The sequence below is a fragment of the Engystomops pustulosus genome, chromosome 1 (genome assembly GCF_040894005.1).
Source record: "Engystomops pustulosus chromosome 1, aEngPut4.maternal, whole genome shotgun sequence".
Taxonomy (NCBI): Eukaryota; Metazoa; Chordata; class Amphibia; order Anura; family Leptodactylidae; genus Engystomops; species Engystomops pustulosus.
The window spans coordinates 46517160-46544340 of NC_092411.1; the positions used below are offsets into that span (position 1 = coordinate 46517160).

The 27181-nt window shown below is 38.1% G+C and overlaps 1 protein-coding gene across 5 annotated transcripts in view; it reads right to left on the reverse strand.

Annotated features, from left to right (window-relative positions):
* The window catches only part of ARB2A (ARB2 cotranscriptional regulator A), a 280920-nt gene that overhangs the window by 67505 nt on the left and 186234 nt on the right, over window positions 1-27181 (reverse strand). For 4 of the 5 annotated variants that reach the window (XM_072139584.1, XM_072139578.1, XM_072139588.1 and 1 more), the window contains exons 9-10: window positions 22756-22872; window positions 13872-13956 (exon numbers count right to left, since the gene is read on the reverse strand). In XM_072139584.1, coding sequence (XP_071995685.1) covers window positions 13872-13956; window positions 22756-22872 — 202 coding nt within the window. Of the gene's footprint in view, window positions 1-13638; window positions 13745-13871; window positions 13957-22755; window positions 22873-27181 lie in introns of those variants that run through there. The other variant, XM_072139595.1, reaches the window with a different exon arrangement.

Below are 27181 nucleotides of genomic sequence, written 5' to 3' on the forward strand. Positions count from 1 at the left end.
TGAAATAGAGACTATAGAACTGCTGGCCGACTCTATTATCACTGATTTATCAACATTAATATTAATACCAGGCTCGCACTGTCTAGAAATGGTTTGTATAGAGCATCTTTAATGGTAAAGCACCATCTGCCACGATGCAGTAAATCAGACGCTAACACTTTGCTTTAAGACACCTATTAAATCAGGCACAGGAAGAAAAGAGGACAGATATTTAGAGCAAAGGAGTTATTTTGGAATAAATCTTTCTTCTGCTATGACACCTACTGCAGCCGTCCTCCACGTATACACAGGAGATGTCCTGCAGGCTTCAGCAGGAGATTCACATAGTAGCACGCTACCAATCCAAAGACCTTTCACTTTAGGGAATTCAGAAAAGTTAGAAACTTAATGGAGTCTACCACCTCCCAAATCTCATGGAAAGTAAATTAAAAGCCTTGTAGGCTACAATTTTACTATTTAAGAAAAAAAAGAATTCCTATAAAGATCAGTCACATACAGAAAAAAGGTGTATACAGATATATATATATATATTTTAGGTATGTCATTTAAAGGAAAGTCATCAAACAAAAAAGTCAGCCTTGCGCAGCTCCAGGGTTTCAGCAGCAAAGCCGTTAAGGGTCCCAGAGGTCAGACCCTCACCCATCATAAGAGGACAGTACATATTTGTATAGAAATTACTTTATAACATATACATATATATTATAAAGTATATATATAATTTTATAGGACAATAGATAAAAAGGCAACGTTCAAGGCAAAAGAAAGGTCTTATACATGTAACCACTAGGGGCAGATTTGGCCATTATGTATCTCTCACAACACAAGGGTGGGATGCAGGTTCACCTGGAGAAATTTTTAAAACAGGAGGAACAAGATTCACATCCTCCCTCTGTCTAATAGTATAAAACAGTGCAGCCTGCTCTCCTCTTCTTGATTGCCAATTTGCTAATTTGGGGTAGGGAAGGTGAATGGAGACTTTCCGTTCAACCGCTCTTCCTAGTTTTCTAGTTTATTCTCTACTAAAATGGACAGTGTAATGGAAACCCCTGAAGCAGGTGTGAACCGAACCTAACTTTCCACCTCCTATTTGTGGGCTCCATTTACGACTTAAGAGCACAAGCCATTTTTCACAAATCCAAACTAGTTTTAAATGTGTCTTAAAGGGCACCTACCACCACAAATCTACCTATAAAGCTAGATCGGGTGGTAGGTGGATCAATGGGACGTGAGGATAGCCCTTGCGGATAGTAACTTTTATTTTACTTTTATGGTAATTTTATTATGCGGCTACTGGGGCGTGGAGTAGCCGCATCTGAGGTTACACGAGGCGGCTACTCCACACCCCGGTAGCCACTTTACGCCCTCGTCCGACGAACCTGCCGTCTGCGCATGCGCAGAACAGCAGGCCCACGCCTGTGCAGCCCTGGCTTCGGAGCAGTGACCGCGCAGGCGCGGGCCTGCTGCTCTGCGCAGACGACAGGATCGTCGGACGAGGGCTATCCTCACGTCCCATTGATCCACCTACCACCCGATCTACCTTTATAGGTAGATTTGTGGTGGTAGGTTCCCTTTAACCCCTTGATAAGGTGGGACAAAGCATTTTAGACTTTGGCACCAATTAATACAGATTTCTGATGTAAAAAGATTGATAAATATAACCCAATATGTATAAATTATCACACAAAATACAGACCATCAGGAGCCAAGATCGCCCTAGCAGTGCTCACAATAACAGTACAGACAGTCCCCAACTTAAGAACACCCAACCTACAGACGACCTAGTAACAAATGACCTCTCTGCCCACTATGACCTCTGGTGAAGCTCTCTGGATGCTGTTTATTTAGTGAACTTTAGCCCAAGGCTGAAACGATTAACATAAGAATTACTAAAAGGTGTCTAATGAAGCTTTATTATGAATATTTGCTACCATGAAAGCCCAAAATTGGAAACATCCTGTTGTCACAGGGACAAGAAATTACTTTGTCTGGAGTTACCCTTACAAAATATACCGGTTTCAACTTAAAGGAAACCTACCACTTCAGATAGGGCTTCTAAGCAGCACATGCCGTGCACCAGCTCAGGGTGAGCTGGTGCCGGCACTTATCTCCGTTATGTTTTAAAATGTTTTTAAAGAGTTTTAGAAGCCCTATCCGAAGTGGTAGGTGTCCTTTAAGAACAAATCTACAGAATCTTGTATATAACCCGGGGACTGCCTGTATTCTGTTTTGATCGTTTATCGTATTTTTTCACAGATTTTTTCATCAGATTTGGGGCGACCAAAGTGCTTTGCAGAGGGTTATATGTGAAATTGTGCAACCATTGCTACTATGGGCAATCATCAGGTTGGGAACATTTACTGCATACTATAATTTACAATATTTTAATGCAATTTATATACGGTAATACATATTTTTGGACCTACAGAGTTTTTTTTTTATTTTGAATTTACAAATTCAGCACTTTGGCCTGTGGAAGTATTTAGGAAAAAGTTTAGCTGAGATTTTGAAGGCGAGAGGCACAGACATGAGGATATATAAAGATCAGCTGTGGTATCTTCATAACGCGGAGAAGCACAGTAGACAGGGGCAGGAGACAGTACATCACAGATAATAGAATCCTTCCTGATGATTTATATGTGGTAAACACTGTAAATGGATATGATCACAAGCGATTCTCCAAACCACTTATTACAATACTCTAACCTCAGCGGCTGCCGCACATGCCATAGATCATTCATTTCCCCGACACAGAACGGTAATGTCAGCAGCACACGTGGCGCCGCTTCTAAAAACGTCATGTGATGTCGGTGGGATTTCTTTTACATGAATTATTCTGCAGGTTATTCTAATATCTATGAGATGCTGCTCTATAAGGTTATGCCAATGGCATCAAATATTAGACTAAAAATCAGCAGATGAGAATCACGTATTACATAACAACAATGTATAATAATGTCTGCAGAAAAATATGAATGATCCCCGTTATGGGGGAAATAGGATCCTAACATTAGAAACGGTAGAGACATCACATTTATCAAAAAACTCTGAAGGGTTTTTTCGTGCTCGTTTTTGTGCCAAAAAAGTTGCATGTGCATAATTGCACCACTTTTTTGCACCATTATGTCAATGCATCATTTTTACACATACAATTGCACAATTACAGACAAATAAGTTTTTCGGTGCAAACACAAACACAACCTGGCAGAACTTTGATAAATCCTTCCCGATAGCTAATAGCTTGTAAATTGAGGTTTGGTCCAGTTGTAAAGAATTAGATCTCGATAGGAACATTTTGGGGCAAAAAATGTTTTCCTTATTTTTTTTCTTCCTTTAATCTAGGCATCACATTTATAAGAAACCACATTTTTTACGATAGCCTTTATTTGAACAGAGTCAAGTTACAAGATACAACCTATACGAAGTACAATGCTATTTCTAAAGTGAAACAGCCATGTTTTCTAGCCCTGGAAAATCCATTTCAACACGTTCAACACTTTTCTGTGTCTCAGACGCGCTGAGGTCCCAGGATGTGGAGGTGGCCTATGGAGACAGCTACGGACCCTAAAAAGTAAAAGCCTATGTCCAATGAGTAAGGTCAGAAGGTGGATTTGTTTTAGAGGAGTCTTCAGAAGTCGAGGCATTTATTATGGGTGTTGTGACCAATTAATTAGTAGTAAAATTTCCAACTTTAAGTTAACCCCTTAGTGACTGAGGGACATTGCTGCATGAATGTCCATTTCAATGTTCTGCTCTTCTTTAAATGACAATCTCTTTGGAAAAGCTTTACATATCATAACAATTTTTATTATGTTTTCTCATGACATGCAAGACTTTAAATTGATAGGAAAGTTTTCTTTCTTACATATTTTTACTTCATAAAATTAGCCGATAAAGGACTACAAATGTGAAAAAATAAGCTTAGTCATTTTTGCAATTTAATATTTTTTTTAATCAGTAGTAAAACTAAATAAACTTTTACTAAAATGTGTTACAAATATGTACAGCATCATCACTTCCCCCTTTACCAGGTCCAGCTGCAGATGCAGAGGGTGCATGTATTTATGCAAACTGGAAGCTAAGTCTTTCCTGCAGCTTTCATACTTTGCCTCAGCACAAAGGCAAAATTTTGTCATTGGACAATAATAAATGGATAGTACTGGCATTCACCAAGCCACACCCCCACCACACATTAGCCACACCCCTACCACACATTAGCCACACCCCTTCAAGTAGCCAATAAAACTAATCATTTAAGCGCTTTCATAAATAAAGAGGAGACTGTTTAAAACACACAAAGCTAGGGCTCAACCCTGCATCACTACACCATGGGTTAACAACGAAAATAATTTATGAATGATCACAGGCATTTCTCATTCTAAAGAGACGAATTAAGACATGAATTGTAACAGTATAAAACTTTTCTAGAGATGTCTTGGTCTCCAGAGCACTGGGATAATTGTTGCAATGCACAGCGAGGTGCCACAGGCTGGAAACAGGACTTGCACAGCACATCTATTATTAGAGTCAGAAATTAGTAATCTACCTATTCCACATGGAAACACCAGCCAATGGGTTCTGCATGTCCCCCCATCACTTGGCCAAAGGACAAATAAAGAGTATTCATTTTATTATATTATTAAAGAAGAACTCCATATGGAATCCATTTTTTTAAAGCTGGTTGTGGATGGGTCTGGTTTGAAGACGGCTCAATGACAATCATGAGAAAGTTCACTTTGTTTGAATTCTCAGGTTTTATGCAACAGGAAATAATGCAAAAACAGATGAAAACCACAATAATCATTAGTTATTTTACAAGAGTTGGGAAAAAATGCAAACACATTGGTGAAGATATATCAATCTGTCTGCATCAGAATTCTGGAGTAATTTGCCCTAGAAATTCAGTGCACCACATTTATTAAGGGCTTTAGACCATTGTGTGATAGTACAACTCAAATGCTACCTATATCATGCTACTGGCTTCTTCCTAGCCCGAGGATCAAGCCTCATAAATCCGTCAGCCTTGCATGTAAAATCACATTCAGCTTCTGCTGAACTAGGGGAGGGGGCTTCCTGGTTGTGACACAAGCTAAGGGCCCCAAGGCCCCAATTTCCATAAGGTGGTGCTCTACTATCTATATTAGTAGTTCTAGCATACAGATTATTACAAATACTAACATATACATCTATGCACTGTTACTCAAATAAAGCTATGCTCTATTACAGTCTTATGACTACTATACACATTACCTGCTAAGATGGATGGGTCAAACAATCTGTTTAGCAGATGCTATCAGTCTCCCCTCTTCCCATGGTTGGGGATGGGGAGTACAGAGAATGGTGGAGACATAGCACAAAGAAGTAAAATGACAAGATGATGATGAGCTACTGCTGCTTCCTGGAATTACTGAGCATAGACTAGACCTAGCTCTATTAATCGCCCCACCCCCTGAGTCCGTACACACACTACTTCCCTCCTCTTTCACTCTATGGATCATTCTAAGCAACCAGAATGGAAGAGAGCTGAGACAGGATGATATTAGCTGCAATAAGGAAATGAATGTATATGGGAAAAATGTTCATTTTCAGCTATTGCAGCTATAAAAAGAAAACTTTAAAAGGGGTTTGCCCATTAAAATAAAGTCCTTAGTCAGTTGCATTGCTGTTTTTGGTCCTATCACTCCCTAGACAGGTCAGAGTAAAATTCCAGAGTGTGGGCTGGGACATTCTAAGCAGACACTTCATGATCCCTCTGTACTATGTGCTGCCAATGTGCTTAGATTGTCATAGTAGAGGGTTTATCTACACTTTTATTTTGCTTCTGAATATTCTACTTTCATATTACACATAGAAAAAGAGATATGAGAGATCAGAGTTAAAAGATAATGAGAACCATGAGAGGAATTTGAAACACAATGACACACTCAGCTCTGCTATCTGCCTATACCTTGTAGACGAAGTCTTTGCACACTGCTGCTTCGTTGCAGGAAGTTCTTGTGTCTAAGCTGGTCTTGTTATGCAGGGGAGAGAGGCAGGAGGCAGAGAGCACTGCAGTGTGCAGAAAAGAGAAGCTATTCATGAGAAGAATCGGACCATAGTCAGAAGATTTACTGTCTTATCGGACACAACACCAGGATTGATAGAGACAGGTTGGAATTATATCTGTGAAATGCTGTATTTTTGATAATAACAATGAATTAGAGAATGCCTTATTTTGTTATCCTGAGTATAAGAATCTTGTCTTTCTTGGAATACCCCTTTTAGTATGCAAAATTGCATCCAAACAAAATGCTCTTCTTAAAAAGCATGCCTCCTTAAATAAAACTAAGACTTCATACCATTTGTTCAGCATGGTGGGCAAAGAGGCCCCTAGTCAAAAGTGAGGTCATCTATCCAACCAGTAAGGCTTGACCAAAACTGGTTATAATCAATTATTATTATGATCAAAGTATGTATTATGTTACACCGAAGAAAATATATTTGTGACTTAAAACTCTAGTTTGTGACTCGTATGTTAACACAACATTTTTGTAATAGATGCCAGGGGCATCCCACAGCCTTCAAGAACTGTTCTTGTAGTACCGACAAAGTGAACAAGAGAACATATGGTCAACTAATATACTGTTTGGAAAAAACTCCAAGCTATTATTGAGACCTCAAAAGAGAATATTGATATAGTCATGTTGACGGTCTTGTCAGCAACTGTGCAAAGAAAAGTTATGGGTGACAGAGATCCCATATATGAGAACTTGAAGGAACTGGAATTAAAGATTCATGATATCAGCAAATCTGTTATTGTTGTACGCAGCTCAAATGGTAATCACTTCTCAGTTGTTATAGCAAGAAGTTCATAACCATTCACATAAGAAGCCCATCTAGATAACTATGCAGGGAAAATGTATATACAGGTGGTCCCCTACTTAAGGACACCCGACTTACAGACAACCCAGAGTTACAGACGGACCTCTCTGCCCACTGTGACTTCTGGTGAAGCTCTTTGGATGTTTTACTATAGTCCCAGACTGCAATGATCAGCTGTAAGATGTCTGTAATGAAGCTTTATTGATAATTCTTGGTCCCATTACAGCAAACATTTTGAAACTCCAATTGTCACTGGGGCAAAAGAAAAAAAATTTGTCTAGAACTTCAATTATAAAACATACAGTTTCAACTTGCATACAAATTCAACTTAAGAACAAACCTCCTGACTCCATCTTGTATGTAACCCGGGGACTGCCTGTATTGCATGTAAGATTGTTTTTTGCGTTATGTGTTCACATACCTCATATAAATGTATGTCCATAAAGCAGTATAAGGATGAGGATAGTCATTAAGTCTTTTGGACTTTTTTTCAGTCAAAGACAAAAATCGGTGAACAAGGAACGGCATATATAAAGGAAGGACTTGCTGATGAATCCACTTCTAGTTTAGGCTCAATTAAAAAAAAAAGTGTGCAGTTTCCAGCCTAATTTTGGTGCTGGTGGATCTTTTATTAGTTGTCATGATGACAAAGTGCATACAGTGTTAGGAAAAGAGTGATGTAACCTTTTTATGTGGTGTAGAAGAAAGACTCTGAAAAGCGAACATTTACTGAAGGCTGTTCCTATAAGGGCTCTGAGCAGGGAGGGACTTTCTACTTTGTGCAATGAACCACTCACAGTCCCTCACCTCTGCTCTCACAGCTAATGGGAGGAGCTATAAAAAACCCCAGTGGGAAGAGCAGAAAGCTTTATAGCTTAAAAGACCACCCAGAGCACAAAGAGCAGAAAGTTTTATAGCTTGAAAGACCACCCAGAGCACATGTGGGAGCTGCAGATATGGATTATAACTTTTTACAGTTCTGCTTCCTACTGGCAACATACATAAAATAATTGTTAAACAGATTACACTTACTCGTAGATCCAAGCACCGGGACTGTGGTCATCTTCTTATATTTGTTCCCCATGGCCTCCTTCGTTCTAAAATCAACTTTTAAAATGATGCTAATGAATCAGAAGGGCTCTGGGGGGTGTTACCAGAGGCACTCCATAGTGTAGCTTCACAGGCTGTTACACTTTGTAGGAGCACTTTCTCCCTCCTACTGTGTGAGATTACAGCAGGCAAAGTGAGAGGGGGGGGGGATGGTGAGATGTGCTCCTGTATAGTGTTACAACCTGTGAAGCTACAGCACGGAGAGGCTCTTTTAACACCCTCCAGAGCCCTCTTGGCTCATTAGCATACTTTTAAAAGTTGAATAGGTCATGGATTACAAATAGAAGATTACCACAGTCACGGTGCCTGGAACTCAGTCAGTGGCTCGGGTTTATCAACACTTGATTTTGATGATACATTTCCCATAAGCTTTATGAGGCCAATATTATTTATATTGTGAAAGACAGGAAAATTACATTGTCAACAATCGCCCACTATGTCCAGTAAAACTCAAAATCTTTGTACAGACCTGAAGATTATATTGGGCCAATATTGATAGAAGAAACAATAATTTAGCTGTTGAAACCGCCACAACTTGTAAATAATAATACTTACAAAATTATGGAAAAAATATAATCATCAATTATTTCTGAAGTGAAATCCATTGATCTGTGGAATGATGTGAATTTCAGGCCACCTACATGGCGCTGCCATCAGCACACCAGTCTCTGTTTGTGAGGTCTATAGAAGGAAGTCCCAATTAACAAATAATTAATTGGATAAATAAATCGCTCCCAACAATTTAATTATTTGAGCTTAATGGACCACTTAGTGGAAGCCCCTGCAGCCTGTGGCTGGGCGAGCTCCGATTGGCTTACTGCTATTAGCCCAGGGACTCTACTAATATCCCTTGTAATTGAAGTACTAATATTTACTATCATTTTTCATGTATGGTTTTATTTGATCACTCAGTACTGTGGCTGCTCTTTTTATCTGGGGTCTCTTAACATAGTTGTTGAAGCTAATTCATTTCCAGCCTGAGTTTGATTGACTCTCCACTACTACCAGCTGCTTGTCTTATTATCTTCCCTTTCATACAAGGATACAATGTACTCCAGAGTGCCGCAGCACATTATAATTATAGACTGCCTGCTATCTCTTGTGGATGGGTTTTTTTTTCCTTTCCGTAGTGCTTGCTGTGTCCATTATGCCATTGTTATTCTCCGTCACAGTGCTGGCCACATGTGGAGGGTTCAGGGACTTTGCTAACCCTTCTGAACTAGCCGAGAGGGCAATCCGAATACAGACGTAATCGCATAGTGGAAAGGCCCTCTCGTCACCGGCAAACGCCATCCTAGTGAAACGATTCATTCACAGACCCGACTCCTCCCCCTAAAGAAAGATATAATTTTAGTTTAAATAACTTCCTTTTGTCTTTTTTTTTTTTTACCCCCCCTAAGCAACGGCAATCAACAAAATAACTACAATTTCACTCTGAACAAGCCTCACTCGTTCAGCAATCCTTTACAACAGCTGGCGCCCCTTATTTATAGCAAGGCATCTCGTGGCTTTCTGCAAATATCACCAGCGCGTCCTCGCTGCGAACACAGACTCGTCTTATTGGGAGAGTACCCAAAAAGGTTACAGAACGCCACCCATCAATGGGTTATTAATTTGTTTGTAGGGCGAATCCCTAAAACGACAGAACGCTATTAAAATCAGCCTCACAGATCTGTGTCTAACATGCTGTGAGCCCGTAGAGCTGAGCCCTAAGCATTGATGTACTGTGTGTACTTTCACTACTTTGATTCAGCCAAAGCGTTAACAGCATGCTACCTGGAGCGTGTTTACACTCACTTTTCGGCACCGGTATTATAGCTGGGTAAATGTATTTTCTTGCCTGTAATTTTAGATTTCCCCCTGCTTATTTTTACAGATTAACATCCTGCCAGCGGGATAATAAAAGAGCAATCTAATATAACTAAGGGAGGTTTTTAAAGTGTAGTTTTATTAATAAAGTGCCTGTATATCAAAAAGACACTGGCTACAGGTTTGAATGGCTTATTAGGGGGATGTGGTTGTGTGGTGACAGTCTCATTGTTACGCCGCTTTTAAAGTCTTCCATATCCTAAACCTCCAGTAATGAAATGATTAGATAGCTCATCTCACCGCACACAACTATATTTTTAATGTTACCGTAAAGGTAGGGGAGCCAAGCCACACAATGCGATCGAGAGATAAAAGCACTTTACCACCGCAAGACAAAGCGCGGCTAGATTTTAATTAATATCTTCCAAATTGTGCAAGCCATTTACTAGAAGCTGTGGGTAACCTTTATCTGCACGTTGGATGAGCATTTGCCCCTTTCTACGCAATTATGGAGGTCTAAAAGCCTATATATCTGGAAATGGTCAGAGCATGCACACACAAATGAACAGAACTAGGGTAAGGGGCTATTTAGAGGGGCATTACCCCCTTATTGCATAGCTTATATGGATAAAGACTATAAAAACCTGTGTAAATATTAGTCAAAACTGTCAGAATGTAAAAAAGTAGGGACTGCGGAGGCAGAAGTGTTTCCTGACGTCAATCCAGAAATCCTATTAAAAGAAAAACCTACAATCAGACCCCAAACTGAAAACAGCCTCTTATAGGGAACAATATTATAGATGTAACTGCATGGTAAACGGAGATGACCGAATCAGTTTGGATCTGTAAAAATATACAGGCTTCAAATCTAATTAAAAATAAAATATTTCATTATTATTACACTATTATACATAGTGCATGAGTAGATTGATGTGGAGACCAGGTGAGGGTCTTGCCTGCTGCGGTCAGTGAGAAGAGGAGACAAGGGGCAGGCACATAGGGCGTGCACATAGTTGTGCCCTGCAGGGCAGAGAATAGATGGGGGGGGGGGGGGAGGTAGATGGCCATTTTTATTTTTTGATCCTGGCTGACGAAGCGGTGTCCCGAGGCTGGGGGGAAACCGCTCCTCACTTGACACATCCCCAGAACACGGGACAAAGTAGGACTGAGGTACAAGCAAACTTTAATACAACTTTTCCTTTAAAAAAAAAAAAAAAAAAAACCCTTATTAATTTTAAAAACAGTTTGGGAATTCTCTAAGCATTGGCTATGAGGATGACTAATAACATGCCCCTGGAGACAGGTTCCCTTTAGAATTATTTTCTATATTTCCCTTCAAGTTTACAGCAATGAACAGACAGTTAAAAGAAAAACAAAAATGAGCAAAAAATAATTGCAGATAAATCAAGAAACTTGATAGGAAAACAGAATCTTTATATATTTGTCTACATTTACTTATGTTCTAATACTGGGAAATGCCAGTTCTCTCCTAATATATTAAAATCATGATGCGTGATGTACGCCGTATGTTGTCAATTGTCTAGTATGCTTTTGCAGATCATCCTATAAGAAAAAAAAATCTCCTCCAAGCATACCTCCCATATGCACCCTCCCTCCTTACAGATCCCATGCTGTTTCTGCCCCCCACAATGAACATATGGTGAATATCTTATCATATAGCTCCTCCATTCATACACTGGAAGCTGTCAGACTGTCTGTATGTCTCTTGCCGGACTGCAGGGAGTGAAAGGCTTTTATTTACACAAGCCACAAATTCACAAGAGAGTATACCGTACAATGAGTGTGCCGAGCATCCACATCTACGCTATTCCCATTTGGTCCGATTTGGGCATCAAAGAGTCAGTTTTAACCGTAGTAAAATAAATCAATAATATTCATACAATAAACACATAGACAGAAAAATTACGGATGATATAAAAGAGCTGTAAATGTAACGCAGAACAATAGACTTCAGGCAGGAGAGGAAACCTATAAAAGTTATTTCAGATGAGCGCTATCCTCCCACTGATGTAACAGAATTATTTTTCTAATTACATTTAACACATGCGTGAGATTGTTTTTACTTGATATCATTTCGAGATAATGCAAGCGACTAAACCATGAAAGATGTATTATCTTTCATCTATATTTTAATTAAACACATTGTCTGACATCTCCAGCAAATTACTCCGCATATTTCAATATTTTATGTACCAGTAGTGCGTTAACAAATGAGCCACATGCAAATATATAAGGGAGCGCAGTATGTAGGCTCTTGTGTGTGTGGTCTGTTCACATACTATTACATTGTTCTAATGGACTTTTTATCGTGTATCTAAGAAGCCGGGAGGTGGCATGAGGGTACACACAACTGTGGTGCACAAGTCTCAAGAACAAGTCAATGTACAATTGTTGTGCACCTTTTACTTATAGTAATGAGCAATAACAGATGGCAAGTCACAAGCATGTAACAAGGCATTATGGGCATATTTATCAATCAGGTTATGTCAAAAACGTGTCAAGTTTGTGTTAAAATTGTCTGCAATGCCTTAAGACACTTTTACGACAAAGGGATTCATAGGGGCACATGAATCGTAGTTTTTCGTCTGCCACCTTTTCAAGTTTCCTGAAGTGGCCTACTTAATCATTGCAATGTATCTTCAGTATTTTCCCTTTCTGATAAATGTGATGAGTTGCCCATTTAGTCTCACTTTTGCTACTTTTTCTGGTGGGACTATTTAGTCCCAAATAGTAGTTCCCAAAAGTAAGTCTGGGTCAAGCATGCTCTGTTTTTGGGACTTATTAGGTGCAAGAATGTGACAATTTCAGAGCCCAAATGTCTCACAAGTTGAACAAACATCTGAGCTACAAAGATAAATATGGCCACTACACTAAATCCTTAAGGCAGCTAACTTTGGTAGGATTCCTGATTCAGCGCCTAAAAAGTCTCAAACTGTGAAATGTCTCACAAAGTGAGAGTGATACATGTCCCCCACAGTATGGATGTGGTCTTTGTAGCACCAAACATTGGTGCCTTCAGTTAACTAACCAAAAGAAGTTATACATTTTTTTTTAAAAAAGATCCAAGATTACATAAAATCCATCATTTCATTTAAAATCCATACATGACCATTGGTAAACAAAATATGTCAGATGGCTGAAAAAAATTTACAACACCTTGAACCTCTTGGGTTCTTTGTCAAGCAAGCAAAGACCCCCAGAGGTTTGAAACGAGTTGTAAAAGCTTTAACTTTATTCTTCCTATCTTACATTTCCCGTCTCCCTCATTTGCATTGTGCAATTTTTAGACCATAAACAGAGACCACAATAATAACATAAAATAGTACAAAATATAACGCAAACAAAAAAGTAGGCTTTTATTACCATTACCATGGAAGCCATTCCATATTTAAAGGGATTTTCCAAATTGTAGGCAGGCCTTGTTCTGCTTATGGTAATAATTTCACAATATCATACGTATTTTACCAAAAACATTAATTAAAACAACACGAGTCGTTTGAAGGGTGAAGATTTTCTTCTTTATGAGGCTATGTTGGAAAATGATATTCCCCCAATGATGAGAACAGAGAAACCTTGAAGACTTCAACATACTCTGTTTGCATCATCTCACGGATCAGACCATAAGTGGTGATAACTTTACTTATATACCGTATTTTTCAGTTGATTAGGCACACCGGCGTATAGGGCGCATTAAGAATAAAGGGCAGCTTAGACGTGTTGGTGCATACATAAGGCGCACCGGATTATAAGGCGCAGGCGGCCGCTTGAGATAGAAGAGGGTCGGGGGGCGTGGTTTTGATTGCCGAGCAGGAGAAGTGAGCAACCCCCACGAATAGCCACAGCAAGGACACAGGGAGCAGAGGTAAGTGGGTTAGGCGGCAGATGAAGAAGCGCTGTGGCTATTTGGCCCGGAGCTCTTCCCGATTCATATATTAGGTGCATCGGACTATAAAAAAATGCGAAAAATACGGTACCACACTTATCTGTAGGGCAACAAATGCATTCATTGAGCCGCAATGAACGTGCTGAACATGAAAAAAATTAAATGCTACATAAAAGAACAAGAATTTTACCTGCAGAAACACGTGGGCAGTCAGGCAGCATCGATTCCACAGAAGTGTCTAATGGTTCACTGCTGGATACCCAGTTACAGCAATTCTGCAATGACAAATGATATTAAACAAAAGCATGAGAAAATATAGATAGAATATATCAGAAAATATCAAAGGATTAGTCAGGCTGGCAAAAGAGTTAAGGATGGATTGGAGGGGAGCTTTAGATGGGAGATCACAAAGGAAAAAGGTTGCAATAGTCCAAGTGTGAGATGATGAGGGCACAAACTATCAATTTTATAAACTCCTGGTTGGGGAAAAATCAGACAGTAGAGATGTTCTTGAGGTTGATGGTTGTACTGAGGAACTGCATTAAAGGATATGGTTGAGTGAAAGGAAAGGTTTTGGTTGAGTTAAAGGTTTTTCCAATTCAGAAATCTTTTGGAACCTGGGGCAGTGTAGAGCCATTAGTTGTGATAGGAGGGATGTGTTAGGTGGTATCGAGATTTATTATGGAACATATTAACCAAAGATTACTATATACTTGTTTACATGATTATGCAAATTCATAAAGAAGGTAAAAACACAGGAAACACAGATACTATACATTGTGTTATAGATTAGTGCAGGTCCTTAGGTGTTGAGCGTGATACAGAGAGGACTTATTCGATGAATGCCAGGCTCCTCCTCTACAAGCCTTGCTTTAGGATACATTCACATTGACTGTTCACAGAGAACTATAGGACACGTCCAATATTTGACCCTGTTACGGCGCCGGCCCTGGACTTCTCTATGGAGAGGAGGAGTGCTAAATGAGGCCTTAGATATAGCAGACCGCTGGCGAGAACCAGTGGAGGAACCATATGTAGATAGATTAGGCAATGTTAATCGACCTTTATAGGAAGATAATTTTACAGGTGGGAGAGTGAATTTGTCTGGTCCTATTTGTTATCCTTCTGAACAAACCTCATATATTGTTTAATTTTACAATTCTTACCAAAATTATTTTTTCAAATGTGTACATGGAAGAGATGCTGCTCCAAAAATGTCTCTAAATATAACATGTTGATAATAGACGGATAGAAGGATTAATGGAAAAAAAGAAAAACCAATACGTTCAGGGCTCAAAAAAATAAATAAAAAAGTTCTTTAGATAATTGACATGAATTGCAAAAGTTAAACTCTGTTTAAACTACACGGAGTCCGTCTATTTACAATTATTTTCAAACAGCCAAAAAATAAAGATTATTATCGTTAACGTGAGCTGAAGAATTTTTTTTTAGTATGATTATATCTTTTATTTCAATTTACACACCCATGTTTGAAACAAATAAAAGCTATATTAACTGGCTGGACATGAGCCCTGGATTCTTAGAGGGGGTAAATACATGCCACTCTGGCCAGGGAATTTCGGCAATAAAAGGAATGTTCCTACTTAAGAATCTGTATCTGTAGGTTTCCTTTTTGTATGTATTGGAGATGTTTGTTTTCATGTCTCTTTCCATCACTTAGAATATGAAATCTTATCATTTTTCCTTTGTTTTGTTACTTGCTCGTTCCCACATGTTTGGCTCGGAGTTGGCATACACTGTCAAGTTTATAAATTTTTACTCCACAAACAACAACAGGATTTGAACTTTAAAATGTTGAAGCTTGTCAATAATTCTCCATGTAAAGAAGAGGACTGCAATGCATTATTCTCTTACTAATGTGAAAGGGATTATAGGGCCATGTAAATACGACAGCCTTGATTGATTGGTACACATCCATCATAAAGTCTTAACTACACAATAGTACATTCTACAAATGTCGCTCTGCCTACGACACTAACACGCCGAATCCCTTTGAAGTCGAAACCTTTCGAAAACAAAAACTACATTATAAAGAGGAAAACAAAATAATGTAAAAAAAAAAAAAATACTGTCAAATATAGCATGTTGATTTTTCATCCCTCTATTCTAGGCACCTTACTTTTTTTATCTAGAGTGATTTCCCCCATCAATCATGTTTGCCAAAAAAGAGGGGGAAAAAAGTTGATTGCTAGTCTGGTAAACAAGCTGGTATTGTGTATTTTTAGATGCCTGCTACCCTGCTTGTGCACCATGGAATCTATCCTCGACATGGAAAGATCCTTGACTGGTAGATCAAGTGTCTTATTGTATTTCCTTAATTCATTCTGTCTGGAAGAAGATGTCAGCTGTATAGCAGTGAGGAGAAATTTGAAAGCCTTGAATCCCCACCAATAAAGACTGAGGAACAGAGTTTTGAATAGATTTGTCAAGGCAACCTACTGTTCGGAGTCCAGGGAGTGCAGCAAGTAGATAAAGAGAAGGTTGTGGTTTCAGATTAGGTAATGGGTTATTATCAGAAAACGTTATATATATTTATATATATTATATATGTTTATGTACAATAAATTTTGCGCAAAAGCAAATTCTAGGATGTTATAAACCTAAAAGAAAAAAAAAAGAAAAAAAGAAAAATCTTGGATTCAAATATAATATATTTCTAAGCAAACCTCACAAGAAGAAAGAAATCATAGAAGGATAATGTGACTATTCTATCATTTTTTAAGTACCTAAATTAGTATTGCCACTGACAGAACACTGTATCAGAGCCTTGTAAAACGCTATACATTAGCGCACAATTAACACATCTTTTATGTGAACCGTGGAGGAAAATACTACGAGGAGTACTGTCAAGATATGCAAATGAGTGACTGCCTTTATCATTCATCTCAGCTCCTCATACATTGAAAATCCATGACTTGTATGCTTGCTAAAAATAGGCCGACAATGTTACAACAGAAAGGTCTAAAACGACTCCCTTCCCCCCTGTCTCTCTGTAATGACAGCAATTAGATAGTCAGACAAGCAGCTATTAGTTATATATTTTAAATATCATTCAATCTTTTCACACACCCCACCCTGTTCATGATAAGACTAAAGGAATATCTGGCTGCTTGGCCTTGCTTAAATAGAGTCAATTATAACTTTATTATTATATCGGTTGAATGTAGCCCTTTACCAGGCGCGCAACACCTTAATGTATATGCTGGATGCAATTAGAAATATGATGGAAGAATAGAAAGCGGGGATAAAAGCCGAGCATAGGAAAATTAACATATGAAGGGTATCCCAGTAGAGCGAAATAAGCAAAATAATTTGTTTAATGTGGTTGATTGCAGCATGATTTAGTCTTGTTCAACCTTTATTTCAGACTACTCCCTGGAACGGATTAACATATGAAAATCATTACTTCAGAGACTATCGGGGTCCTTAATTTGAAAATATTTAATTGTAAAAATTACTTCTTGAGCACTTAATTGCTTGTATGCTCTCAAGTGACACAAGGATGGAACGGAAATTCCCAATAATCGTTATGGGTTATGACCCAACAGAGCCACCGTTTGAAGCATAAAAGCCAGCGGAGGCCAGACCTAACAAGCCTTATCATAAAAATATAGACCCGGTGTAATGTTATATGATGTCCATTACTCATGGGAATTAGGAAAGCAATTTATGATGATTATAATAATATAGGCAGAAGAAGCAACAGTTCATTATATGAAATAGTCTTCACAGAGAGTGATGTGGACCATAGCTAAATATACAATAATATAAATGTACAAGGACGTGTACCTCAGGGGTGTTGACGATGACCATGGGGGATTATTTTAGTAGTATTTATTTTAACCAAATTATTTATAATAAAAATCTAGATTTCTAGAGCGAGAGATGAATCAGGTTTGATCAACCAGTTAAAAACAAACAGATAATGTCATGTAATCTGAATATGGGGAATGGTTCTACAGCTAAAAAAACAAGTTCTCAGAATCAAAATGGATGTAAAGGTGGCTATTTATATATTACTCTAAAGTCAATAATAATGGATGAGCTTAACAATGAAGCATTGTTTTAGGTAAATGATGACAAAATGATGCTATCATGGGGAAGAACGTCAACCATTTTTAACATTTTTTGTCACTTTCTAGTCAATGGTCAATTATTTTTTTTATTTTTTTTTAGAAAGATGGTTTTTCTTCACCCATTGGCATTTGGAAAGGATGTTAGTAACTGTAATGTTTAGTAGACTACAATGTATGATGGCTGTGTACATGGAAAAATGATTCACCAGGCCACCGTAAGAATAGACGTATTATATTGATGCCATATTTGCTTTTGAATGTGTCATTTGGATGCCTGTAATTAAAGCAGATCTATCACTGCTCATTTGCCACCTTAGATGGGTGCATTATAGGAGTACAGAGGTGTCATTGAAGAATACATTGTTTTTGTACTTTTTTTTTTTAATTTGGTGAAAAATTTAAATGCCAGCTAAATTGATTTAGGAGTCTAATCTAGGGTCTAGTCTGGAGGGCCAGATGAAAAACCTTAATGGAGCCCAGGATAAAAAATAAAATCATAAAATACTATATAAATCCCAGTTCTGAACTGAATACCTCTTTCCGTCCCTCAAATACAGGAGAATAGCTCTAAGAGTTGCTTTAATAATAATAACAAAGAAATGTTCTACAGAACTTTAAAATTGGGGAAAACTACCTTCCTATGTATGTGCGCCTCTTGTTAATAGGATTACAAAACTAGGGAATTATGATGTTGAGGCCGATGCTTTATTTTTTTATTATACAAGGGAAAAACTGAAGAAAATAAATTTAATGTAAGGCCACTTTAAACATCAATATTTAAAACAAAAGAATCAAAAATTACGTGACACACACCACAAGCCTCAGCTGGTCGCCATCATGATACATAAAGAATGTATAATGAGGTTCTCAGACAGTCAAAAGTAAAATTAAAAAGCCCTCAGGCAGCATTTGTTTCTGTTATGGGGGCTGGGTGGGGATGTTGCCAAGGGGTTAAATGAGAATCCTGACAAGCATAAGGTAAGCGAGCAATAGTAGTAGCGTTCCATTGCAGACTTGTGCATAGCATATATAAAGCCCTAGAATCAGTTTATGGGGTTTCACTGATATGTTACCCGACATTAAAAACTGCACATCTATGGTCCCAAAATATTAAAACACTAACCATATGAGATGAAAAAAAAAAATGCACTAGAAGACTTAAAGTTCAACTTAACAGAGGATCTGATCCCATCTCATCCCAACTCCTTACTAATACATGGATAAAATAGAGCAAAAGAGCTGCACAAAAACATGGTAAAAAGAGTCTGGAATTTCAAAATGAATGGTGTGATATTCATTTTCATGGACCTCAGAACTTAACCAAATGTCTTCATTTTTTGAAGGATCTCCTGAAACACAAGCCAGACTTTGCAGATCATTGAGCTTCGTCCACATGTTAGGAGACTTAAAATTGAATGAACATGGGGCTTGCATGTGAAAATGGATGAAAAGTCCCCGTACCTTGACAGAAAACATTAGGAATTTCAACTTGATGTGGTCTAGGCAGACACAACTATCATACCAATGGAGTCTTGTGTTCAGCTAATTCACAGCACATGGCCCCAAGAACCCTGGGACTTGTATCTTGTGAGCAAAATAGAATATATAATATACTTGCCAAATCAGAAACTTATCTCTCATTTGCATAAATAGTACAAAGGAAAATTGAAAATATTAGGTCCTGGGTATGAAAACTACAAACTTAATCTCTGTTCTGATCTCTGTTAATGTCTGTTCTGATCTTCACCACGATACAGTACTAGTGAGCTGACCTATAGCATTGGGAGTGAAGGGGTCCTACTGATTCATTTTAGGACTAGTTTGTCAAAATTTCACAAAATTTGGAGCATAGTGTGGTCTAATTTACATGAAATAAGGAGGGATCCTAATTGTTGTCCACACAGGTATGAATGCAATATTATATACATTATGCACAGTAAGAGGACCTTTAATTTGAACATAATTTAATATTTGATCACACAAATTGGATTAGCACTGGGAATGCGTTCCGCTCCTAGACGCGTTCTCTGTCGAAAGGTTTGACATCATCTGCATTGATGTTCCCTGCCTATCAGTGCTCACATGGAGTTCTATAGCCTACATTCCCTGTACCTCAGCGCCTGAGCAAAGGTTCCAAGCTTGTTTGGTGATCCTTTATTTACCTAATACTTAAGTTTGACCCTCGGCTTGTTCTGCGACTATGTTCCTGTTCTGTGTACAGCCTCGGTGTGATTGTACACTACCTCCCTTGACTTTGAAGTTAGCTTGACCAATTGCTTGCCTCACCCCCCAGTGCCACATACTGGTGTCCCGATGGACCACTTGCTATAGTCACTGATATGCATATGCCTGTACTGGGGTTAAAGGGTGAGTATTGGAGAGATCCAGGGATATTCACATGAACATAATGGGGGCAGATCATGGCCCCCATTGAGGTAAATGATAACTGGTCACAGCTTGTCTTTGTATGAGAGGGGAAGAGTGAACGGCGCCCACCCTTCCCCCACCTTGCAGCTGTTTGCTATGTCCAGGTTACGGGGAGCACATGGATGTGTGAATGTGGCCTTAGTGTTTGGCCCAAAGTGTTTGGTAGGTTAGCACAGTGGATTCACAACTTGCTTGTTACAATTGGTAGGCAATCCGCTCTCTCTCATATATATATATATATATATATATATATATATATATATATATATATATATATACATATACATACATACATATATGCGCTAATCTATGCAGGAATAGGTACAGACCATCTATGAAATTCAGGCTTAGTTGAGAAACTACAGTGGCATAATGGGAATATGACGCATAGTAGTTCAAATGCATTCACATACATTCAAGAAGTTTTCCAAGACAGATTTCTATATGTAGACTGTCCAAGTTGGAAAGAATCTAAGATGTATTCATAAAAACATAATCGGGTTTATGAATATAGTCTAAAGCTATGGTTCATCTTTCACTAGATACTGAGAGATTGTATACAGTATTGTCTTCATTGATTACTTCTAATTCATCCAATCTCAGTTATATGCTTGTGATGTGAAACAAAGACCACAGAGACTTTTCTTCTTAAAAAAAAGAAAAAAAAAGATTCATATCAGGATTGAAGGTTTTAAATACTAATAACTTGACTTTTCAACAAAAGAAATCTTAGTGAGGAGCATCATACAAGAAGGACCAGTTTAAGAGGAAAAAAACTCTAGACAGGTTCCATTTTAGAAACGCAATAACATTTAGAAAATTTTAATGTATGAATAAAGTTTTACTAAAACCTTTTACATTTTTATTTTCCTTTCCTTTTTAAAAGAATAGGACCAAACAAATAATATATTATCAGGTAAGATTATATTTAATAGGATTGCCTTTCCATTTTATAAGCGGGTGAGGGAAAGCATGGGCAGCCTAGCATTTACATACAAGAAGCCTTTGCATGGGATGAATCGATGTTCACACAGAACAAAGAAACCTTAAAGGGAACCTGTCACCAGTTTTTACGCCACTGAACTACTAGCCGGAATTTCTAAAAATTCCATCTTTTATGTGAAATATCATCAGTTTACCTATAAAAAAAATCCAAAATCTCCAAAGTCACGTGAAATTAAGCAGAGAAGAGTCATTTATCACCATGAGAGGGGTGACTTAGAGTCTAGAGGGAAGCCTAACTTTAGACACCTTTGGTTCGATAGGACCTGCAACCATGTTTTGTTCTCATATAAAAGATAAGACTCTCTTCTCAGTTTAGATTGTGGGTTCAGGAGCTACAACTAGAGGTACAGGCAGGTAAAGAAATAGGTGGGAACTGGGTCTTTACCTGCAACTTGCATTTCCAATTAAGCAAATGAGTAAACAAAGTGTTAATTTCTTCATGGAGGAGTCATTTTCTCCAAGCTTTTGGTGAACCCCGTCTGCTTTTTGATTGGCAGCTCAGTGTTTCTTCATATCTCGGCCCGAGCTGACAGGAAGTCCTCTCCCTGTCCACTTCCTGCACTTACCAGAATGATGTCCCTCTCACTGCATGGTGTATTTAGCTGTGAGCACTGAGTGGGACACTGCAGATCTTCTCACCGTTTCATGCACCACGCGATGAATGGAGCCAAGGGTGAGCAAAATTTATTGTGCCTGTTCTTGATGACTGGTTCCCTTTAAGTCCACCAAAACAACAACTGCTTGTACTTCTTAGAATTTTTAGAGTGACATTTACCTGATATCGTTTATTAAATTAAAAAAACCTGTAATTATGTTTTCTGTGAGATGCAATTCACTGCTGTATACATTTACACTTTAGAGGTCTCCAACCTATGGCTCCCAGATATAGAGGGAAAAAGATTTAAAAAAATTTAAATAGTTGACATTTCTAATGCTATAAACAAGGCAATGCTTTACATCTGTAAACGCTATGTAATTTCTAAGGATTCCTATCATTATGTATCTTTGTTTCAACCTCACAAGTAGGCAGGAGCTGGATGGCTTCCAAGTTTAAAGCAATTTTTGAAGGTGGAATTATCTTTGAGGCAAATAAACCTATTCCATCAGGTATTGCGCGTTTACAATCCACCACAAGGAACGTATGGTATCAAACTCGCGGTGTTGATCCAAAATGTTTAAAAATAGCATGGGAATATTATGAGCACTTATATACTATTGAAATCCCTCCCCCAAAAAAATTATACGCAGGGCCATTTTTTTTTTCCTTAAAAGCAGATATAAATAGATATTATACTGCGTCCACGTTCCTCAGTGTTTCAGACCATAAATATATTTTATGAATTCCCTAGTGCGTCACAACTGTTTTCAACAGGTAACACTACATATTTTTGCTTGAGATAAGGCTGACGAAAAAAATAAATAAAAAAGTAATGTAAATGGTGTTTTAATAGGAGATTGTGTTCCTATGTGCACTTATTTTGTGACTTTTTTTCCCTCTTCTTTTAGTTTTACTTAACAAAAGACACAAACAAAGAAAATTATTACCTCTCGCATCCACTCTCGAATCGTTTTATTGGCTTCCTGATGCCACACGTTGTGAACGGAATCTGTCAGTGCTACAGCGGTGACCTTACTTTTCACATCAGCTTCACGCTGAATCATCTGTTGGGGAAAGAACAAAAACAGGTCTGAGAAACATATGCAAAATGTAGGATTTTAATCCAGCTGTGTTATAGATTGAGCAATTACTCAAATGTAGACTTCCTGTGTTTGAGCCTACTTTGATGGGATGCTTTTAAAGCTTTTAAAAGTTTAGCCGTACACTATTTATTACCGTGTTGTTGTAGGGCTTTTTTTTTTTTTTTTTAACTTGTACTATACACTTTCTGCAGGAGAACTGACAACATGCAATGGTATCTCAAGTGGACTATTTGGCACATGAAAGTACAGGATAAAACTACTATGTAGCGATCCAGAGAAGGTGCGGAACATGATTGTTAACATTCACAGTACAGGATTAAGTAGGGAACATGAGGAGTTATTCTGAAATAAAAAACTGTTTTGTCATTATAAACAGTATCATCAGGGTACAGAAAAGAAACCATCCCTCTGTGAGACTTGACGTTATTTTAGGCATGAGTTGGAATAGATTAATATCTTGTTTAAAGGATACAGCCGGCCCATACTATGACGTATCCGTCATAGAGTTGCAAAAATAAAAGGACTGATTTTTCGCACTATGCCACTAGTTTTATGGTATATCAATGTTCTGTGTTAGACGAAAAACATGTCCACCGGCAGTTTGGGGAAAAAGAAAAAACAAGAAGTGAATGTAGCCTTAAAATGGTTTTATGAGATAAGAAAAATGTATTCAAGAGTCAACATAAAATAACAATAGAACAATCAAATGTACTTTACACTATTACACAACAACTTGAGCGAGGAAAATAAAAGTGATTGGCAATTGTTGGGGGCGCTTCTACCTCTGTCTTTACTGTCAAACATCTATCGACAGAGGGGTCGGGAGTTGAGTCCCTATAAATCACTTAATCATCGGTCATTAACTGTATTTTCCAGGTACACCCCTTTGAACTTTAAAGCTTGCAACAGTTATCGTTAAGTTAAAAAGTTGATGCCGATACAGCACCCTGGATCAGTTTTTCTTAGCGCAACTGCCATTAGAGGCAAAAAGACTGAATAAAACTATCTGAAATGAAATGACAGGGCACATTTGTATCATTTGTAAGTGGAACTGAGATCATAGGCAATAGCTTTTCATTTATGTTCTTTTTGAATTTTTTTCTTTTAATTGGGTTGGAATTAGACAGCTTCTGCAATGTAAGTACCTAACCCTAAGCAGTATATGTGGTGCAATGTTTCTCTGGTTCCCTCCACGTTTTTTTGGTTTTGGGTCAGATGACCACCACCATCCACTTTTGCGACATCCAGTGTCTTGCACCAGGTGAGAACTTCTGCATAATCTGGTTGCCCATCTGCTTATAGTGGATTTACAAGACCAAACCTACAACTGATGAACTGATATGTTGATTTCAGTTCAACAGGCGTAGGCTGGGGATGCATGTGCGAACTAGCTCATGGACAACCAAACTTAGGACCACGGTGCGTCTTCAGATGATGCTCCCATGGATCTAGGCATGCAAAATGTCATTCTCTGAAGTTTTGTGCTGATTCCTTAATCTCCACAAGTCACCACCCGTACCTTGACCCAAAAACAAACGTCTGCAGTAATTGGATTGAATATCTAAGAATATAAGAGCCCGTTACTTAATTTGAAGCCGATTCCAGTGCAATTTGAGCAGAACACAATGGTGCGTATAGACTGGAACCACTGAGAAGTAATGTACATTTCCATTGTGAGTGCTGGCAGTAGTAATTATGTAACTAATAACATAGCAGCCTGCAGACGGCGTGGAAGTCTAAACACTACAGAATAAATCTGAGGACAAGTATGAGGCATTTGGACAACACTACAGGACACCCTCCTCCCTCTGCAGCATCGTGATAACAGAAGAGTGGGCAGTTTGTGTAGCGTGACATTACCACTGTGTCAGGCCGTTCAGCAAAACCCTCTAGTCACAGCAGATACCTGGCATTAGACTATAGCTGCATATGTTTTTTGCGCGTTATAATGCAGGATTTGACACATATGCTAAACTGTTCACAGCATATGCTAATAATGTTCCCAATACAGCTAATTAATATAGCAAAATCCAAAAATAACAAGCACAAAACGCTGCACAGAAAACATGTATTTGCTAGAACAAACATATAGAATAAAAGAACTTTAGAGAAGTGACAACAGTCATGATGGCAGCCTGAACAGTGGTCTCACTATACCCCCAGGGCAAAAACTTCTTGGCTAGATAAAGTAGTTCTACAATTTCTGACCATTGCAACCTCAACACTGGTGTCAAACTTTTATGATTTGACGTAAATAAATTAAAGCGTAACTTAATGTTTCAGAAATTATTACCGTTATAATAGTACATTTTACAACCTTCTTTATTATAAGGAAATCTACCATCAAAACCAAGCATGATAAACCGGGGAACTTACTCATAGACCCAGGAATGGTAACTGTGGAGATTAGGTCCATATAGGAAGTAAATGGAGGGGCCTAAGAGCTACTCTAAAATTCCCAGTACCAAACTTTGATTAAAGAACCAGAGGGTCAAAGCTACACAGCCATAAAACAGCTTTAAAAGGGACCTGCTTTAAAAGGTATTACAGTCCCACATAAGTGAATGAGCTGTAGTCCCAGTTCATAACTCCGTTTGGACCGCCATCAGCATCTTCAGTCACCAAAATGATAACTAGATGGCTTTTATTGGCTTCCATTAGAGTCAGTCTACAGCAACTCCATTACAGCTTCAGTTATGTGAGCAGAAAATTAGACACAAGCTGCAGCGCTATTCTGTGATGATAATGGTGGAAACCAATACTAACTGAAGTCTTTACATAGATAGATATTTTAAGAGATCTGTTAATTATCATTTTAGCGACAGAAGATAAAAATGGAGGTCCAAACACGGTTGTGAACTGGGCCTCAAAAGTAAAACCACACCAACTTGTAGACTGGAGCAGTGTTGCGTTATGTTTTTCCTAACAACGAAATATTTTTCTTATCATACACAACTTCTATAACTTTCCTTAAAAAAAAAAAAAAGAAACATATGCTGCTTTTAAGTGTGCTTTTTGCCTTGCGATGAATCTATTCATATTATGATTTAGGCAAAAAAAATCTGAAGCCTAGAAGATCAATAAAGAAGGAATGTTTATCCTTCCAGAATTATTTTCATTACCAATAATCGATGTAAGTGGAACCTGATAAAACACTCGGCATTTTAAAAAAAAAAAAACCCCTTCCCTTTGCCAAAGGCTTTGAGGACGCAGCAAGTAAAATGAAATGAAGCAGCAAAGACTGACAGCCGGACTCCGGGGGATAATGAAGGTTTTGCTGTCAAGTTACAAAGTTATTTTTTCTCATTTGAGCAGGAGAGTTAACAGCCTGTTAACGGGTTTCCTATGCCGTAAAACTTTTACACAATGTTATCAATGTCTCTAAGTACAAGACTGGATGACATGTGTGTGATTTGATAATTGTTATCCACAGGAAGTTCAGCCAATGACTTCCTGCAGCTGAAAGACTTCTGCTCAGATAAGATACAAACATAAGGAGATAGTACATCAATCCCTGCATGGATACAGCTCTGAAAGTAACAGCACACCACCTAACGCCCTCTTCTTGTCATATCCATAACAATATCGATAAAGTCATCAGTGAGCTACTAAAAGATTCTGATTTTATACAATTCCAAGCCTACCTATAAAATGCATTATATCTACATATGATAGATATAAAAACTTTTCACCAGTCAACTTGAAGGCTTGGCAAATCTTTCCATATTCAAATCTTTATAGAGCCACTTAGTAATAATATGTAAGAATTGGACATTAGTAAATCTATTTATTAGGCATTTTTTAGACACCAATTCTTTTCTGAACAGCTTTGGGTGATCTCTCAAAATGGCAGCTAGCTCCTGCTGTCATTCATCCCAGAGATTAGGTGGGGGTGCGGGCAGGGTAAACTTTAATATGAAATGAGAAAGGAGATTTTTATGTAAAATTATGTTTTAAAGTACAAGAGGAAGTTGCATATGGAGCAACCAATGAACATTGGTTCGGATCTATTCGATCTGGACCCCAACTGTTTCAATTAAGCTTCTATGAATCCAAACTTTTTGGATTTTCTCCTCTCTAGTGAGAATTCAATATACATAATATTTTATTAAGCAAAGTGTGGACTTTGCTTTTCAGGACCATATTTATTAAAATGTGGTATAAAGGTTATAAAGAAAACCTCCAAAAAAAAGAATGAAACTGGTAAAAGAGCCATGGACTGAGAATGCCACTGTAGAATGAGAAAAAATATCTGTATGACTTCTCAAAT